At 50.4% G+C, this 17,815-nt stretch overlaps 1 protein-coding gene across 1 annotated transcript; it reads left to right on the top strand.

The window, feature by feature from the left end:
* Positions 1-4,741: 4,741 nt before the first annotated feature.
* LOC101617458 (keratin, type II cytoskeletal 74) lies at positions 4,742-10,708 on the top strand. The gene is made up of 7 exons (XM_045152458.1): positions 4,742-5,200; positions 5,813-6,027; positions 7,043-7,103; positions 7,788-7,883; positions 8,365-8,529; positions 9,710-9,835; positions 10,484-10,708. Exons 1-7 carry the CDS (start codon positions 4,742-4,744, stop codon positions 10,706-10,708), a joined length of 1,347 nt encoding a protein of 448 aa, XP_045008393.1.
* Positions 10,709-17,815: the final 7,107 nt, after the last annotated feature.

Here is a 17,815-nt window from a genome sequence, read left to right as displayed (position 1 = left end):
CAAATAGTTTGGCCCCTGCAAAAAATGGTACTGAGCCGCCCGCAGCTGTGTTGTCTAGGATGCGGCCCTCATCGTCTGCGCCCCGAGCTGCTGCTCCCCCTTCCTATAAGCACAGTCTTCTGCTCACAGTCCCCTCGTCCTCTCCCCTCTACCTCTCCATCTGGGCCCACAGCCCCAGCCTGCAGCAGCCGGCCCTGCCCTCCTTCTCTGCCATGGGACTGGACGCTCCAGGAGACAGAGAAGTTCATGTCAGGAAGGTGAGGAGTTTGGAGAGAGAGGGGACATGGAGATGACAGGAGGAGGACAGATGAACTCCACTGGGGGACTTGTCTCACTTTGGGGCAGGAGGGGAAGCAGGCCTCCTTCACGCTGAGAACACGTGGAGGGGTTTAGGTTTTCACGTCCAGCTCCTTCTGCGAGGGAAGGCAGGGAGACTCAGCATTAGGGCCTGCACATCTGGGCGGTGCTGTGGTAGCTCATCACCGTGGCCTTTGTGAGCTCAGACTTCAAGCATTTTGCTCTCCCCACGAATTGCCCTTGAACTGGCCCTACACTGCTGCCTTGTGTCCAGGGGCAGTCAGCAGACCACAGGGCAAGAGGAGCATGGCCTTCAGAATTGCTTCGCACCCCAAGCGGGTATGACTCGGGCTCTGTCAGGATTATTATGGTGCCCGAAATTTATGGCTCTGCTTTCTTTCTATTTTCCTCTAGTGTGATGTGCTTTGCAGAATCAAATCAGTGGGATGGAGAGATGGTTCAGCGGTTAAAGGGTCTTGCTTGCAAAGCCTGATGGCCTGCATTTGATTCCTCAGTACCCACGTAAAGCCAGAGGAAGCCTGGTATGACCATTCTCTCTCTCTCAAATAAATAAATGCACATTGAAATATTCTTGCCTGTGTAGGATATTCTGTACTGAGATGGTGGCTGATCACGGTACAGTGGATACAGCCTCCTTGAGACCTGCACCCACTCCCGCCCCTCCTTGCCCCCCACAAGTGCTTCTCCTCAGCTGGCACCCGCCACCCCCAAACCTGCGTAGGCTGACAGGCCTTCCAGATCCCAACCCAGCCCAGAAAGCCCAACCTCTGTTTTAAATTCAAGGTTGATCAAGAGTGACAACAAACAAAAACTACATTCAAAGGTCGTTATTGTTATAAATCTGAATTCTAGTCACAGCTTGTAGAGTGTAGCCGTTTTGTCATGGTTGGACATGACCATCCCACGAGAGCCTCATAAGATTGGGCCTATGACACTCCCTCCCTCAGGGAGGGGGAGTTTCGGGGATTTCTGAGGCTCAGACCACCCTCACTACACTTTAATTAGATCCCCATGAGGCCCCTCCCTCATCAACATTCCAACCATCACTCTATAAGAGGAAGACAATCAACTGGGGTAGGACTCTTCAGTGGTACAGCTGCCCCACGAACTTTCCATGCTGCTGGCAGTAACCCTAAAACAATTATTGAGTCACCAAGCTGGACTTGATGAAATTGTTCTTTGGTCTATGGGCTCCTTCTCCATCTGAGATAAACAGATGTTTGCTTGTTTTTTTTTTTAATTTAAATAAGGCACCCTAGGGATTCATTCAACAGCTTGTGCGAGTCGCTCATAATGATGTTTGTAAGCTGATATACAGGCAGGCAGAGTTAAAACTGTGGCAATCACAGGGGAACAGATGCCATATGTGTGTATTTTGTCTCCTCCAACTTGGTTAGCTTCTCTTTCGATGTCACACGGTCCATGCTAATCTTCACACCCATCGAGTGAATCAATCTCTGCAGGCTTTGGACACTCATTACTCCACTGAACTCAAAGAGCGGGGTGTGGATTGTGGTGAATAATTACGGGGTAATCAACACAGTGCAGGGTGGAACTATGGGAGAGCTTACTACATATGCCAAAGGCAATTCCTACAATTATATCTCCCAGGAATCAGCGAGGAGGGGCACCTCTGTGTGGCCGCGATCACACCAGTGGTATCTGGAAATTTGCCTCTATCTCTTTCCTCTGTCACCACCAGCATAGCTATCACCATTAGGTTCTTGCTGACCACCCTCAGACCAGGGCCTGGTGCACAGGAGGCATTCAGGGACGCTTGGAGAATGAATGAACGTGGAAGGTTCTGGAACACCGACCCCGTCCCTAGCTCTCCCCAGCCAGCGGCTTCTGGGACTATGGGTGGGCTCAGTTTGTCCAGCAGCATTTTCATGGCACCTGGAGATCTACCGTGTGTGGACCACTAAGTCCTCTCCAGCCTTGGGCCTCCAGCCTGTCCTTCTTTGAGAGTGACCTGTTGAGAGGTCTCGGTGGAGGTCCCGCTGTCTTACTGGACTGGGGCTCACACTCAACTGGGCACAGAGAACCAAACTCAGCCCAGGGGTCCCTGACTATCAGAGCAAGGGTTATTCCCCCTTTGGAGTCAGAGACAAGGAGTCAGTTCCTTGGGGTTTTCGACCAAGACAGCTTCTCACATGCAGTGAGGTCCTTCTCTTCTGTCTGCTCATCCCTACTTAGGCTAACTTTCTCTTTGCACTCTAGCATGATGTCTAACCTTGAGCAGCTCCTGACTTGAGCCCTGGCTCTGCAGCAACCTCCCCTTTTCACAGCACACTGTCGCATGAAAAGCTCTTCTGTGCCTGCGTGTCCTTTAGGAATCTGTATTTTTGACTCTCACTGTCCGATTACGTGACGGGAGCCACTGGCTTTGAAACCAGATACACTTGAATTTCAGAATAAGCTCTTCTTACTTAGTAGCTGAGAGGTTATAGGCAGATCTCTTAATGTCTCTAAACCTCGGTTTCCTTTATTGTAACTAGTCATGCATAAGTTAAATTAGATATCCCTTGCCAGGCCTGATGGCACATAGCTGTAATTCTAGCCCTTGGGAAGTCGATGTAGGAGAATTCAGAATTCCTTGTCTACCCTGGCTGCATAAAGAGAGCATAGCTATAAAGTTAACAAGCAAAATATATCCCAGGTAGCGCCAGTTGCAATGCACATATGAAGTAGGCCCCACACATGTGTGTGACTTTTCCTGCTATACTGCCATTGTTGCTGTGACTGAGATTACTGCCACCATCGCTACTGCCACTTTAAGCAATTCTTCGACGAGTCTAGTCTAGCTGCTGTTGCGAGTGCCCCTGGGGATGTGGAGATCACTGAATCCCCACAAAAATCAGCCGCTCCTCCTTGGTGCACCTTGGCTCATTGTGCAATGTTCGTCAGTGTTTCCAGAATGTTGGCCCTGGCTTCAGTTCTTGGTGCAGATTCTGCTCATTGGTCTATAGGCTTCTTGAGGGTTAGGACTATACGTTGGTCAGCTCAGGTCAAGGACATTATGGTTTGTTGACATTCCTACATCACAAAGGAGGAGAGCCCAAGTCTGCCACTCTTGCCATCTGGTTTAGAAAACCACAAGCCACCACTTCCATTACGCTTTTCTATGCCCCGGGCCAGGCTCTGCCAAGAAAGCCAAGACACAGTGTCCTTGGAGATGAAGCACCTAACTGCTGCCTTAGGGCTTCAAAGCAATCATTCTGGGAGAGGGTCTGCAAGACTGGTCCCACCTCCTAGCCTCTTCCCCTCTCCCTTCCCAGCTCCTCCTCCTCTTCCTGGGAGTTGTCTACCACTCTCTGCCTGGTCAAGGCTGGTCGAGGCTCCCTCCTATGGTACAGTTATAGGTAGTGGTCACTGTTCCACATTGGGACAACTGCTCGAGACCTTGCTTTAAGACAATTTTGAAATAATCTGTTTTCCTAGTGCCAGCTCTTAAGGGCTGATATTTTCTGACCTAAACTTGAGTAGCTCCCAGAAGTGGTCAGAAAATCTGACAGAGCAGCCCACCTGGAGCCTAGGAGTGAAATGTAGGGGTCTGACTCAGTTTAGTCAGGACTTCTATGCAATGGAAGATGGGTTCATTTCCTGCTTCTACCTGACCTCTTAGGATGGACAGACAATCTCAGCCAGGAGAGGGAATTCCAGTGGAGAAAATACCAGCTGCCAGATAGAGCAGCTGCTGAAAAAGGGCAACTTCAAAGCCACCTTGTGCCAGTCCCCGTCCAACACAGAAAGTCTTAGACGGCATTCCTGCAGGGGTCAGGAATACACTGTATCTCAGTTCTACCCTCTTCTTGGGATCTGTCCATGGCTGGATAGCTGCAGTCTTAGCATGGCCCAGAGGACTACCCCATGGAGCTCCTTTCTGGATCCAGATCCTCAGGGACAGAGAGAAAAAAGAGTTGTCTCCATTGCCAGCCTCCTTTGATCTTCATAAGCCTCCCTGGCTCCTCAACGCGATGATAGGAGCTGTTTTCTTTGGAGAGAAAGCCTGGAGTGTTCAGAGGAGCTTGGGCCAGATAAAGGCAGGCATTTTACGCTGCGCCTCACTGGTAGATAAGCAAGAAGGGGGCAGTGCTGGAGATGGCTGAAGGGGAAAACTCCTGGCAGGCCCTTAATTAAAGAGCAGATAATCTCCAAATTAGACCACTACAGTGTGCAGGAGCAGCTTATTTCATTGGCTATCAACAAGACTTTGTTGCTCAAAGGTTTTTAGATCTGTGTTCTGCAAATTGCCTAGGCTCTCCAGTAAGGGCAGGAGATAGTGGAGAGACGCCCTTTTCCGGTGTCCAGGGCTCAGCGGGCATAAAAGGAGGCAGCCCTCTGGTGCCCCAGTGCTGTGCTTTCTAGCCCTTGGTGAGTGTGTTTCTCCAACCCTGTCTTCATCAGCGCCATCTTCCCCATCATGAGTTGGCAACTGGGCATCAGGTCCGGCAGCGACAAGGGCAACTTCAGCATGCTTTCTGCAGTGGTGCCAAGGAAGGCTGTGGGCAGCGTGGTCTCTTCCCGTGCTGGCCAAGGAGCTGGGCCTGGCCTTGGCAGCCGGAGCCTCCACAGTCTTGGGGGGAACCGGCGGATTTCTTTCACTGTGGCACGCAGTGGTGCTCGGGGGGCTGAGGGGTACAGCTCTGGGTATGGAGGGGGCAGGGCCAGTAGCTTTCCTGGCAGCATGTTTGGCAGTGTGGCCTTGGGACCCACCTGTTCATCCGTGTGTTTGCCTGGGGGCATTCACCACGTCACCGTCAACAAGAGCCTGCTGGCCCCACTCAATGTGGAGCTGGACCCCGAGATCCAGAAGGTGCGCGCCCAGGAGCGGGAGCAGATCAAGGCCCTGAATGACAAGTTCGCCTCCTTCATCGACAAGGTGAGTTTTGTAGTAGGAGATCAGGCAGTCCAATGACACGGGAGCATTTTCCCTGTGGCATGGGCAGTGTGGATGGATGAGTGATACTAGGCCTCAGAAGGTTTCGATCATTGCAAGACGAGAACAGATTTGCAAGGCAAGCAGAGTGAAGGAATGGGTGAGTTGTATTATTTGGGGATCTTCTGGGAGACAGTAGAAAAGGTAGAGGACGGCCTTACTTTGAGAAAGAAGTAGTGTGATCCTGAAGGACTCTGGGTGGATCCCCAGAACTCTAAAGACCATAAAGGTCTGAGAGAATTAAGCTCTAATCAGAAGGAAGGCCTTCAGTTCTGGAAGGCAGACTTAACTGAAGCAAGGAGAACATCTCTTGGGACCAGGTTCAGTGGTAGAAGAAAGTTGTAAAGGGTAAGTTCTCTGTGACTGGTGGTCCAGAAAGTTAGGGGACGAGCAATCGTAAAAGCTCTTCAAGGGTAGAGTCAGAGATTGACCCAAGGGATTTTGCAAAAATCCACTTATGAGAAGTCACAGTTAACTGTCCACAGTCAATGGTGTATGTCCACGGGGTGTGATAACATCTGTGTGGTTCCAGGGGGCTGTTGATTCGGGTTCCAGGTGCGCTTCCTGGAGCAGCAGAACCAGGTGCTGGAGACCAAGTGGGAGCTGCTGCAGCAGCTGGACCTGAACAACTGCAGGAAGAACCTGGAGCCCATTTATGAGAGCCACATCAGCAGCCTGCGGAAGCAGCTGGAGGCGCTGTCCGGGGACCGGGTGAGGCTGGACTCGGAGCTGAGGACCATGCGGGATGTGGTTGAAGACTACAAGAAGCGGTGAGCAGGCCACCAGAGGTCTTGGGTCATATACTGGATCTTTGTCATTTTTTTTTAATAAATAATTTTATTTATTTATTTATTTGAGAGCGACAGACACAGAGAGAAAGACAGATAGAGGGAGAGAGAGAGAGAATGGGTGCGCCAGGGCTTCCAGCCTCTGCAAATGAACTCCAGACGTGTGCGCCCCCTTGTGCATCTGGCTAACGTGGGACCTGGGGAACCGAGCCTCGAACCGGGGTCCTTAGGCTTCACAGGCAAGCGCTTAACCGCTAAGCCATCTCTCCAGCCCCTTTGTCATTTTTTTAGGAGGGCCAAGGGAGCAAGCTTCAGGTCAGGGGCTCATGTGGCCTTCTCTGCTTATGTGGGAGAGGGCACCCAGTGTGCTGAGAACATCTTACCTGGTTGATAGGCAGGAGTTCCTGGACTCACTGACCCAGAGCCTGGTTAGAGAAGCTACATAGGCACCTGGGTATTTTCCTAGGGAGCAGTGAGGTCACCCAAGACGTTTTACTCCCACCCCCGGCCTCTTTGTGACCACTTCTGCTGTAATAGACACTTTTGCTGTCACCAAATACCTGACAAGAATAGATTTCATGGGGGGAGAAGTTCATTTTGGTTCTTGGTTTTAGGTACATCGTGGGCCATCGTGATAGGAAAGGCATGGCAACAGGTGGCTCCATGGTGAAGGTGCCTCTAGCAGAAGCTGTTTCATAGTGCCAACTAAGAAGAAGAGAGCTGGCGCCAGAAATGGGACCAGGCTATATTTCCCTAGTGCTTCCCCTACAAACCTACATTGAACTGCTAGGTCTTATGTTCAAAAGGTTCCACAACCTCCCCAAATATCTCCAGAAGCCAGGGGCCAAATATTCAGACATGTAAGCCTGTTGGGAACATCGACACTCAAACCATAACACCTTGAGACTCTCTGCTGGACCTCTAGCAGGCTGAGGGCTTGTCCTGCAGTGAAAAGAGGAGGTTGGTTGACTCGGCCATCTTCTCTCCTTCCTCACAGGTACGAGGTGGAGATTACCCGGCGTACAGCAGCTGAGAATGAGTTTGTGCTGCTCAAGAAGGTGGGCAGAGAAACACCTCCAAGCTCTGCTCTTTCTCATATCACCATCCCAAGCAATTCTTTTTTTAAAAAAAGCTCTTTTTAATTATTATTTGTATTTATTTATGAAAGAAAGAGAGAGAGAGACAGAGAGAGAGAGAGAGAGAGAGAGAGAGAGAGAGAGAATGGACACATCAGGGCTTCTAGCCACTGCAAATAAACTTCAGACATATGTGCCACCATGTTCATCTGGCTTACAGGGGTTCTAGGGATTCGAACCTGGGTCCATAGGCTTTGTAGGCAAGTACTTTAACCACTGAGCCATCTCTCCAGCCCCAACCCAAGCAATTCTGCCCAGGACTTCAGCCAGTACCATTTGGGGAGAGGGCTGGGGCCTGAATGTGGGTGGGATCACAGTCTTCACCTCCAGAAATTGGATAGGAAGAACATGTCTCACAGCCAGGAGCTGGATAGGAGCCTGAGGAAATATTGTAGCTCCCTGGGCGGTGTGTTCTTTGGGAGAAACAATCCCTGTTCCCTCCCCTATTCTCAAAGGTTAGGTTAGTCTGAGAAACTGATAACGAGTGACTATTGACCCATATGCTTTCCTTCTTGGAAAACTGAAAATCCGATGGCTCTGGGTATTGAGGGAAAGGGCAGGTGAGTTCAGGGGAGTGTTGACAGAGGTTGTGGGGCATTTTGGCAGGATGCAGATGCAGCCTACACAGTCAAGGTAGAGCTTGCGGCCAAAGTGGACTCTCTGGACAAAGACATCAAGTTCCTCAAGTGTCTGTACGATGCGGTGAGCATGCTCCTATTGCCCATGTCCTGCCTCTCTCTGTCCAGCTGAGGGCTTCCTCTGACCCTTGCAGGGGGTCACCGAGGGGAGGGACTTCAGATCATCACAGGGAGAGATGCTTGGAGGGAAAGGTGTGAGCCTACCACTATCTGACCACAGAAATGCATGATTCTACCTCTGGGCACCTAAGAGCGGTTGATCGAGGTCCCAGAGTGACCTTGCCCACAAGCAGGGGGGAAAAAAAGCTCCACAAGGTCCAGCTTAGCAGGGCTGCTTGGGTTCTGTGAAGCTACAGGGAAGCTGGTGGGTGAATGCTATGCATGCTTTTGCTGTGAGTCTTTCTCCCATGGCTCCGCAGACACATATCCAGAAAGGAGATGCCCTTGCTTTGGCTTAGTGATCCATTCTGACAGGGATCCCAGGCCCAGAACGCTTATGGGGAAGAGAAGGGCAGCCTGACTCTGTCCTCCCCACCTCAATTCAGGAGATTGCTCAGCTCCAGACTCATGCCAGTGAGACCTCAGTCATCCTGTCCATGGACAACAACCGGGACCTGGACCTGGACAGCATCATTGCTGAGGTCCGCGCCCACTATGAGGAGATCGCCCTGAAGAGCAAGGCTGAGGCCGAGGCCCTGTACCAGACCAAGGTGGGTTTCCCTCCTTCCTGGGAAGCATCCCTGTACCAGCATCATCGATGTGCTGAACGAGAGGTGGTTACAACCCAAGTTGAATGATAGTCTACCCAGAGAAGTTCTCAGCAGAGTGCCGTCAACTCGTGTGGATGGACATATCCAACAGAAACAGACAGGCAGTTTTCTAGAAGGCTCTGAGTGAGGTGTTCCCATTGTACAATAGGCATATTTTATGGAATGAGGGCATAATTCCACAGGGAGGAGGAGGAAGATCACAAACACTGGGTGAGCTGGGGTTGGACAGGGAAGAAAGGGAAGGCTGAGCTCCTTTCTGACAGGCAGGGAAGACTCCATAAGCAAATGAAATTCTAGGAGCGTTGCGAGTAATGGCTCTGGGGTAAGACCCTCTAAAGACCCCTCCCACTGCATGCTAGCTCTCCTTTTCACATGCATTAGCTTCCACCTGTTGAGCTCTTAATTTCTCTGACAAAATACTCAAGAAAATCAACTTACAAGGCGTAAAGGTTTGTTTTGCCTTGTGGTTTCAGGGACTATTGTCCTTGGTCACTCGGTCCGTGTGGCACTGGACATCGTGGTAGGAGCTTATGGCATAGGAGGCGGCTTCCTTTATGGCAGCCAGGAAGCAAAGAGAGAGTGGGAGGGGCAAATGTCCCAAGATTCCACTTCAAGGGCACCCCCCTTCAACGGGCCTCATTTCCTCCTGCTGCATCTCACTTTATGAAGGTTCTAGCCTCTCCCAACAGTGCCATTCTGAGGACCAGACCATCAACACAGAGGTCTTTGAGAAGCAGTTCCAACCCAAGCTACAATATCACTAACGAATGGCAGGGATGGCTGCTGTGGTTCACCCTCACCGTCCTCTGGCCTCTCTCTGAGTATGTCATACATGATAACCAGTGCAAAGAAGGTCAGAGCTCTCTCCAATGGAGAGTGCTCAGTGAGTATGGACTGGATCTTTCCCTGTCTAGCCCAGGAAGACTCAGGCCAGGGAGAAGGCTACAGACATGCTTAGCGGTCTGGGGTGACAGGGATTTCTTGGTCAGAGCTGAAAGGACACTGGTTGCCGGCTCTCTCCATTTCAGGGTCACCCTTGGCTCACTCTGGTGATAGATCCTCACTTGGAACTCTATCCCTTCCTTGTCTCATCACCATCTTTCTGACTTTGGAACACTAGATCCAGGAGCTGCAGCTAGCAGCCGGCCGCCATGGGGATGATCTGCAACACACCAAGAGCGAGATGTCAGAGCTGAACCGCCTCATCCAGAGGATCCACTGTGATATTACTAATGTGAAGAAGCAGGTGGGCCGCCACTCCAGGAAGAATGTGAGGCGCAGTTCCATCCCCTGTGAGGGAGACACAGGGGCCCTGCCCTTTAGGAAGGAGCGAGTTTCTCCTTCTGGGAGCTCCTGGGCCAAACACAGAGTCCTGAGCCTGTGGCTCTAAGTTCAGGCTACTTTGAGGGAAGGCTCCTGTCCTGGCCACGTGTGGGAGCACCTAGATCAGCCTCTTTGCAAAGTGCTGGGGGGGGGTGTCTAGCCACATGTGCTCTCAGTGCTTAGTAGGTAGGAAGGGGGTCCTACTGGGGAGATGTGCAGCCCTAGGAATCATGCTTTCTGGTCCCCGGGGGTGGCCTAAGTGGAGTCGCAGGCATGATTCTCTTGGGTCTGGCATACTTGATCCTATAGCTGTCAGTGATCTTGACTGATGACATGATTGAAGTTTCTTCCTGTGCCCCTATATTGCAGCAGCTCCCAAGATTCTTGTCGCAACACCTTTGTACGGTCACCTCAACATGACACGGAGCAGCCCCGGGTTCCCCTGCTTGCAGTCCTCCTTGCAGTCACCTTGGGCTTCTGTCTGTATAATGACAGACATGAGCTACTCCATAACTGTGATCTAGGTATCACTGTGTGCTCTGTTAATCTCTCTGTTCTTCCACCTCTCAAGTGCTCTAACCTGGAAACTGCCATCGCCGACGCTGAACAGCGAGGGGACAGTGCCCTCAAGGATGCTCAGGCCAAGCTGGACGAGCTGGAGGGTGCCCTGCACCAGGCCAAGGAGGAGCTGGCCCGGATGATGCGTGAATACCAGGAGCTCATGGGCCTGAAGCTGTCTCTGGACATCGAGATCGCCACCTACCGCAAGCTGCTGGAGGGCGAGGAGTGCCGGTGAGGGCTGGAGCAACAGCGTGGTGCCAAGGGGGTATTCACTGTGGGTGCTTTATTTGGTTGAGGGAGTCATTGGAGAACAGGAAGAGGGAATTCCCAGTGTTGGTAACGCCATGAGTGAAAGTGGTCAGGGTTTGCCAGGAAAACTCAGTTACAGCTTCCTGCAAGGGCTGTCAGGTGCTAGCCATGTGCACAGTTGGCTGTGTGGAGCCACGGACTTGGCCCCACACAGACTGAGTGGCCTCTTTTCTCCCCTATGTTGAGTGGAGGTCCGCATCTCTACCAGAGGTTGCTAGAAGAATGGCTTACAGTCATAGACACAGAAGCAGGAGCTTACTAAGGCTCATCTGAATCTGGATACTTCCCTGAGGTTTCACCTGTTAAAAAAAAAATCTGTGTTGAGACAGCATCTCACCATGTAGTCCTGGCTGACCTGGAACTTGCTAGGCAGACCAGGCTGGCCTTGAACTTGTGGTGATCCTCCCACCTATGTCCTCCAAGTGTTGGAATTATAGGCATGTACAATCATGTCTATTTCTCTATCTCGCTCTCTCTTTTGGCTGGCCCAGGCTGGCTTTGAACTCATGGTGATTGTCCTGCCTCAGCCTCCTTCCTGCTGGGATTAGAGGTATGCACCACCACTCCTGGTGGTTTCACCCTTTAACTTTCTGTCTTGTAGGATGTCTGGTGAGAACCCATCTGCAGTGAGCATCGGTAAGTATACCTGAGAGCTGGGCTGGGTTTAGACAGCCAGGGGCCTTGGCATGCAGAGATGCTACCTCCACTCACTGTCTCACCTTATCTGGAAGTTTTTTGTTCCTTCTTGTGAAGGTTCTCTGGCTGCAGGGGAACATTTTCCTGAGTTGTCCCCTGAAAACCATGACTGAAATCGCACCCATCCCTCTCTTTGCTATCTCTCCCCCAGGGCACTGTGGTCTAGAGAAAGGCTTGGGAGTTGTCGCCGGGGGTGGGGAGGGGTTCCCTGTCCAGGAGGACAAGTATCACATCTATCCTATATGGTCTTCCCATCACACAGTTTGACACGGTCTTGGTCATTGCCTTGGTTGTGTGTCTTGGCTGTGATTGACTTCCGAGGATGTTGTGGGGTTGACTAGGGAGTCTTTGGAGGCAGAGGTGACCACTGTCATTGTCACTTGCTGATGGACACCTGCTCTCGGTTCGTTCTCCTCAGCTGTCATCAGCAGCAGCAGCAGCAGCTGTGGCACCTATAGTTATCACCCCAGCTCCGTGAGCGCCGGCCTCGGGGCTGGCAAAGCAGCTCCCAGAAGCCACCCAGCCAAGACTCCAGGGGGAGACCTCAGGGTCTCCCAGGAAAAGAGTGTCACAGTCAGCACCCTGGCCAGGAAGACCCCCCGATAAACCTGCCACTCAACTTCCCTCTGCGCCTGGAAGAAAGGGCGTCTGCGCCACCTCCCACAGACCCCGGCCGCATCTGAATTATCCACCCTTGAGTTATAGAACTGCCTGCAGTATACTTAGCTATGTACTATCCACTTTTAAGTTCCGATTGACAGGTTTAATCCCTTCCTGTGCCAATAGATCCCATGTGGACTTAAGACTTCTCATTTTCCTTGCTGCCTTTGCCCAGAGGAGGCTTTGGAAGCCCAAGCCATCATTGCCTTCTTGGCTCAAGGTAGCCATGATCAACCCCACAAAGAGAGAGAGAGAGAGAAAGAGACAGAGAAGAGGGGGATAGTTTTGGCCTAGGCTTAGTTCAAGTTTTCAATTATCTGAGAGGTTGTGCCGCCTCTGCCAGCCTGCTGAGGTAGGCCCAGAGCCATGCAAGCGGAAGGTGGGATGCTAGATCACCTTTCTCCGTCCCACAAGAAAGGTCTCTGTGGGATGACTACAGTGTTTAAGAGAAAATGTGTATATTGTTAGAACATTGGATGCACCCCTATTCAGAGACAAGCGGAAGAGACCAAGGACTTTCTGCCACCTTGTACCATCCACACATCACCCTTTATTATCCAGATCCCACTCTCAAGCCCCTACTATGTGTGCCGAGCTGCTAAGCACCTTACATGTGTCGCTTCCAGTTCTCATGATCTGCGCTTTCCCAGGTCATCCATCCATGAGCCAGCTCAAGCCCGGCTGGCTATAGGGTCCTTCCTGATTCTCTGACATGTCATGGTCACTGCCACTTTAAGGGGAGAGAATGTCAAGTTCACATACCTTGATGAGGAAAATATAATAATTTTGCCTCTTATCAGGACTGTGGCCGTGATTGGTTCGTGGTCCTCTCTCTGGGGCTGCGTCCTACAGTCACTCCTGACTCTTGAGTGCTGTCGCCATGAGCTGAGTTTAGTTGGTGGATTTGACCTTATTTCTGGGTGGTACCATCCAGCCAGAAGTCATGGCTAATGGTATAATTTTTTTTTTTTTTGAGGTAGGGTTTCACTCTGGTCCAGGCTGACCTGGAATTAACTCTGTAGTCTCAGGGTGGCCTTGAACTCATGGTGATCCTCCTATCTCTGCCTCCCGAGTGCTGGGATTAAAGGCGTGCACCACCACTCCTGGCTGGTATAAATATTTTTAAGAAAGGCACCATGTTGTTCCTCCCTTGCTTTACCTGAGGACTGAATTTCTACTGTTTATTCAATAAACTGTTCTTGAATGGTACTAGAGGTGCATTTCTGTCAATCTGCCAATCTCCCCAAGTGTTCCACCATCTGACGACCATGTGACCCACCTGTGTGTGTGATCAGCCTGCAGGTTGCTGGAGGCCAAACCAGAGGCTGCTCAGGACGTGGCCTCAGGCTGCTGGCTGTGAGAAACAGATACACACTCATGCCACTCACATCATTTTCAAAAACCAGCCAGGCGGATGGAACTCGTAAGTGCAAGAGCTAAAACCACAGAACTCTTAGAAGAAAATACAGGGGTGAATCTTTACAGCTCTAGATTTGGCAGTGGATTCTTAGATATGACAGCAAACTTATAAACTACAAATTACAAAGTACTAGAGATATTGGACTCCATAAAAGTTAAAACTTTTATAACTTCCTCCCTCCCTCCCTCACTTTTAGAAGCTCCTACTGCCCATGGCTAGGGTCATGCAGGGAAGCAATAAGCCACTTCCTATTACCAAGGAAACCCAAAAACACTGGGTCGTGGCCTTGGATCCCATCTGAGAGCAGGGTAGCAACTGAACAGCCCCTTCTCCTCAGCGACCTTACCTCCTAGAGTTCTTTATCTTTCTCCTCCATCGCCCCCATGACTTCTCTCACATAGTCTGTGTCCAGACACACCCCTTTTCATCTGAAACTCATTAAAGGGACCACCCCTTTTTTTTTCTTAAAATTTCTGGCACCTCCCTTCCCTCTCTGGCTTCAGACCTCACTATGCGACCTTGGCATAGTGCCTCAACATCTCCTAGGCAAAGCTTTAACTCCAAAAAGACTTATGTCTCAGCTTCTCTCTCAGAGGAGGCTATTTTTTCCTCCCATCCTTCTTTTTATCACACATGTAGCATTTTAATTTTTTATATGCAGTATGTTTTGTGCATGTGTAGTGCATGTATATGTGTGCAAGCAGGTGGGCACATCCCATGCTTGTGTGTAGAGGCCAGACGAGAATGTCTGGTGTCCTTATTTTTTCACTCATTCACTTATTTCCTTGAGATAGTGTCTCTCACTGAAACCAGAGCTGCTGTTTTTCCTGTAGATTGGCTGGCCAGTGAACCCCAGCAATTCTCTGGTCTCTGCTCCCCATAGGTACTGGGGTTATATATATATGGCTTTTTCAAGGTAGGGTCTCGCTCTAGCCCAGGCTGACCTGGAATTCACTCAGTAGTCTCAGGCTCACCTTGAACTCGCAGCAATCCTCCTTCCTCTGCCTCCCCAGTGCTGAGATTGAAGGCATGCACCACCATGCCTGGCCAGAAAAATTTTTCTTTTAAAGTAGAAGAGCCAGGCATGGTGGTACTTGTCTATTATCCCAGCACTTGGGAAGCAGAGACAGAAGTATTGTAAATTCAAGTCCAGCCTTAGCTATCCAGTAAGACCTTGTCTTGAACAGAAACAATAAAACAAAACACACACAGAGAAGAAAAAGAGGAAATGAGAAGTCAGGAGTGGTGGCACACGCCTTTTAATCCCAGCACTCAGGAGGCAGAGGTAGGAGGATCATCGTGAGTTTGAGGCCAGCCTGAGACTCCACAGTGACTTCCAGGTCAGCCTGTGCTAGAGTGAGACCCTACCTCAAAAAGCCAAAAAAAAAAAAACCAGTGTGTATGTATGTGTGTGTGTGTGTGGGGGGGAATGGAAAGGCAATCTACTCAATGAGTGAGAAAAAATATTTAGAAAGCATTTATCTAATAAGGGTCTAGTATAGAACATATAAGGAATCCTTATAACTCAATAAGAAAAGGACAATCTACTTAAGAAATGGGGCAAAGGACTTTAACGGAGTTTTCTCTACAGAAATATGCAAATGGCCAATGAGTACGTGAAGAAATGTTTAGCGTGATTAGACATTAGGAAAATGGGTATTCAACCCATAACGAGGACCGATTTACACCCAGTAGGACAACCACAATTTCAAAAACGTGGGGAGTAACCACCATGGCTACTGGAGGTTCGGCCACTGTGGGAACAGTTTGGCAGTTCTTCAGAACTGTCACACGACCCAGAAACTCCACTCCTAGTGATACCCGCAGAATAATTAAAATCAGATGCTCAAACATTATGCAAGCTCACATTTTCACAGCTGCCCAGTGAAACAGCCCCACATTCCTCCAGTAGTGGATAAGAATTGCGTTACTGTAGATACTCGTGACAAATACTCTCCAGCCATGAAAAGAAACGTCTGCTGCAATATGATTGTACCTAGAAATATTATGCCAGTTGAAAGTGGCCAAACAACAGAGATCCACTGCTGTACGATCCACTCGTAGGAATATGTCCAGACTAGGTACAGCCATGGACAGCATGCAGAGTGGTGGCTGAAGATTGGAGAAGGGGAGGTGGCTGGTGACAGGGGCAGGATTCCCCTTTGGGGTAACGAAAACGCTTTGAAACTAGACAGCAGTGGTGCTTGCGCAAAACTGGCAAAATACCAAATGCTACTGAATTGTTCACCAATATGGCTAAGTTTTTGTTTGCTTGTTTGCCGAGGTAGGGTCTCACTCTAGTCCAGGCCGACCTGGAATTCACTATGCAGTCTCAGGGTGGCCTCGAACTCACGGCGATCCTCCTATCTCTACCTCCCAAGTGCTGGGATTAAAGGCATGAGCCACCACACCCAGCCAAATGGCTAATATTTAATTCATGTATTAATTATTTGTGTGTGCACGTGTGTGCCATGGTGTACATGTGGAGGTCAGAGGACAGCTTCGAGATGTCTGCGCCCCACCTTCTTTGAGATGGGGTCTCTGGCCACTGCAAACTACTGCCTCTGACTAGTTGGCCCTGAGCTTTGGGTTGTCCTGGGTCTGCTCCCATTGTTGTAGGCGCATGGGACCACAGATGCATGCTCCGCTTTACATCTGCCTTGACTGGGACGCTGGAGAGTGGATCCTGGGCCAACAACCTTAGCTGACCCATCTCCCCAGCCCTAACATGGTTAATTTTATTTTATACCAGTAACACCACTTCAATAAAAAGTAGAAATTGAATAGCCACTGCAGTTTAACTCCAAATGCATGTGTCACCTTGTGTGTCTGGCTTGTGTTGTGGGTTCTGGGGAGTCGAACTTGGGTTCATAGGCAAGTGCCTTAACCACTATGGTGGTTTGATTCAGGTGTCCCCCATAAACTTAGGTGTTCTGAATGCTAGGTTCCCAGCTGGTGGAGATTTGGGAATTAATGCCTCCTGGAGGGAGTGTATTGTTGGGGGCGGGCTTATGGGCATTATAGCCAGTTTCCCCATGCCAGTGTTTGGCACACCCTCCTGTTGCTGTGGTCCATCTTATGTTGGCCAGGGGGTGATGTCCACCCTCTGCTCATGCCATCGTTTTCCCCTGCCATCGTGAAGCTTCCCCTCGAGCCTGAAAGCCAAAATAAACCTCTTTTTTCCCAGAAGCTACTCTTGGTTGGGTGATTTCTACCAGCAATGCGAACCGGACTGCAACAACCGCTAAGCAATCCCTCCAGCCCTGAGAGGCTGGTTTTCTGAATGCCAGGAGATGAACATCTGGACACTGGCGGTCCTCCAGATGAAGAACTTTTAGGTTCTCTCAACTGATAAAATGCTCGTTTCCCCATTCCCCCCTCCCCCTCAGGCTGGCCTTGAACTCACAGCAGTCCTCCTACCTTGGTCAGGAGTGCTGGGATCAAAGGTGTGCACCATCACACCCTGCTAAATTCTTGCTTCACCAGCAGCCTGTGTCTCAGGCTTTTCCACGAGAACATTCAGCAGCCTCGTGTGCCTGGCTTCACTTTTGATGAATGTTGAGCGGAAGCAATCAAAGCCCACAAGCCGCAACGTTCCCAAGGCCATGGCCTCCATCCTGCAGCTTGGGCCAGGATCTTGAGAGTTCATCTTTTTCAAGTTCGCAAACACCCCTACCAATCTGCTAATGCAAGCACAAGACCCAACTGCTGCTAGAACCTTCTCTGTACCTGGGATTGAGCAAAAGAAGCGTGTCTTCTGGGCTGATAACTCCTCTGAGCAGTCTGCCCCTTCCTCTGTGCCTGGGTGTGGCAGACATTGGGCACAGAGAGGCTGCTCAGTAAATGCTGAGTGAGTCATTAGCGGAGAGAAATTCTCTCGGGTCCAAGTAGTCAGACCCTCTCCAGCTTTCATGGCCTCAGAGATGACGAATAAAAGAATGGTTTTCTCACTTGGGCACAGTGACCATGCCCCCTCTGGAGCTATTATTGAAAAAGACCACATTGAAAAAAAAATGTATGAATGAGATGGGATGATTGGAATTGGGGATATCACATCAAAATTGGGGGTGGCATGTGAGAAGTTAAGTATTTTTTCTCTGTGGTTCAGCAGTTGGAGGGATTAGGAACCAGAGGCTGTGGGAGGTGGGAGTTGGCCCAAGACATGTATGTGCTGGAAAGCCTGGGCCGTGGGTGGCCCAGAGTGTTGGGAGACCCAGGGCGTAGGCCATAGCCAGACTGCATGGGTCTGAGTCCTGA

This window comes from Jaculus jaculus, chromosome 6, assembly GCF_020740685.1.
Source record: "Jaculus jaculus isolate mJacJac1 chromosome 6, mJacJac1.mat.Y.cur, whole genome shotgun sequence".
Lineage (NCBI taxonomy): Eukaryota > Metazoa > Chordata > Mammalia > Rodentia > Dipodidae > Jaculus > Jaculus jaculus.
Note: the sequence above shows the minus strand (reverse complement) of the source record. Positions and strands in the feature narration are given on the sequence as shown.

Excerpts from the sequence above, each read along its gene's own strand:
- LOC101617458 (XM_045152458.1), top strand. The coding sequence starts at position 4,742 with ATGAGTTGGCAACTGGGCATCAGGTCCGGCAGCGACAAGGGCAACTTC. Across the intron at positions 7,884-8,364 it reads TCAAGTGTCTGTACGATGCG|GAGATTGCTCAGCTCCAGAC; the intron begins GTGAGCATGCTC and ends ACCTCAATTCAG. Across the intron at positions 8,530-9,709 it reads AGGCCCTGTACCAGACCAAG|ATCCAGGAGCTGCAGCTAGC; the intron begins GTGGGTTTCCCT and ends TTGGAACACTAG.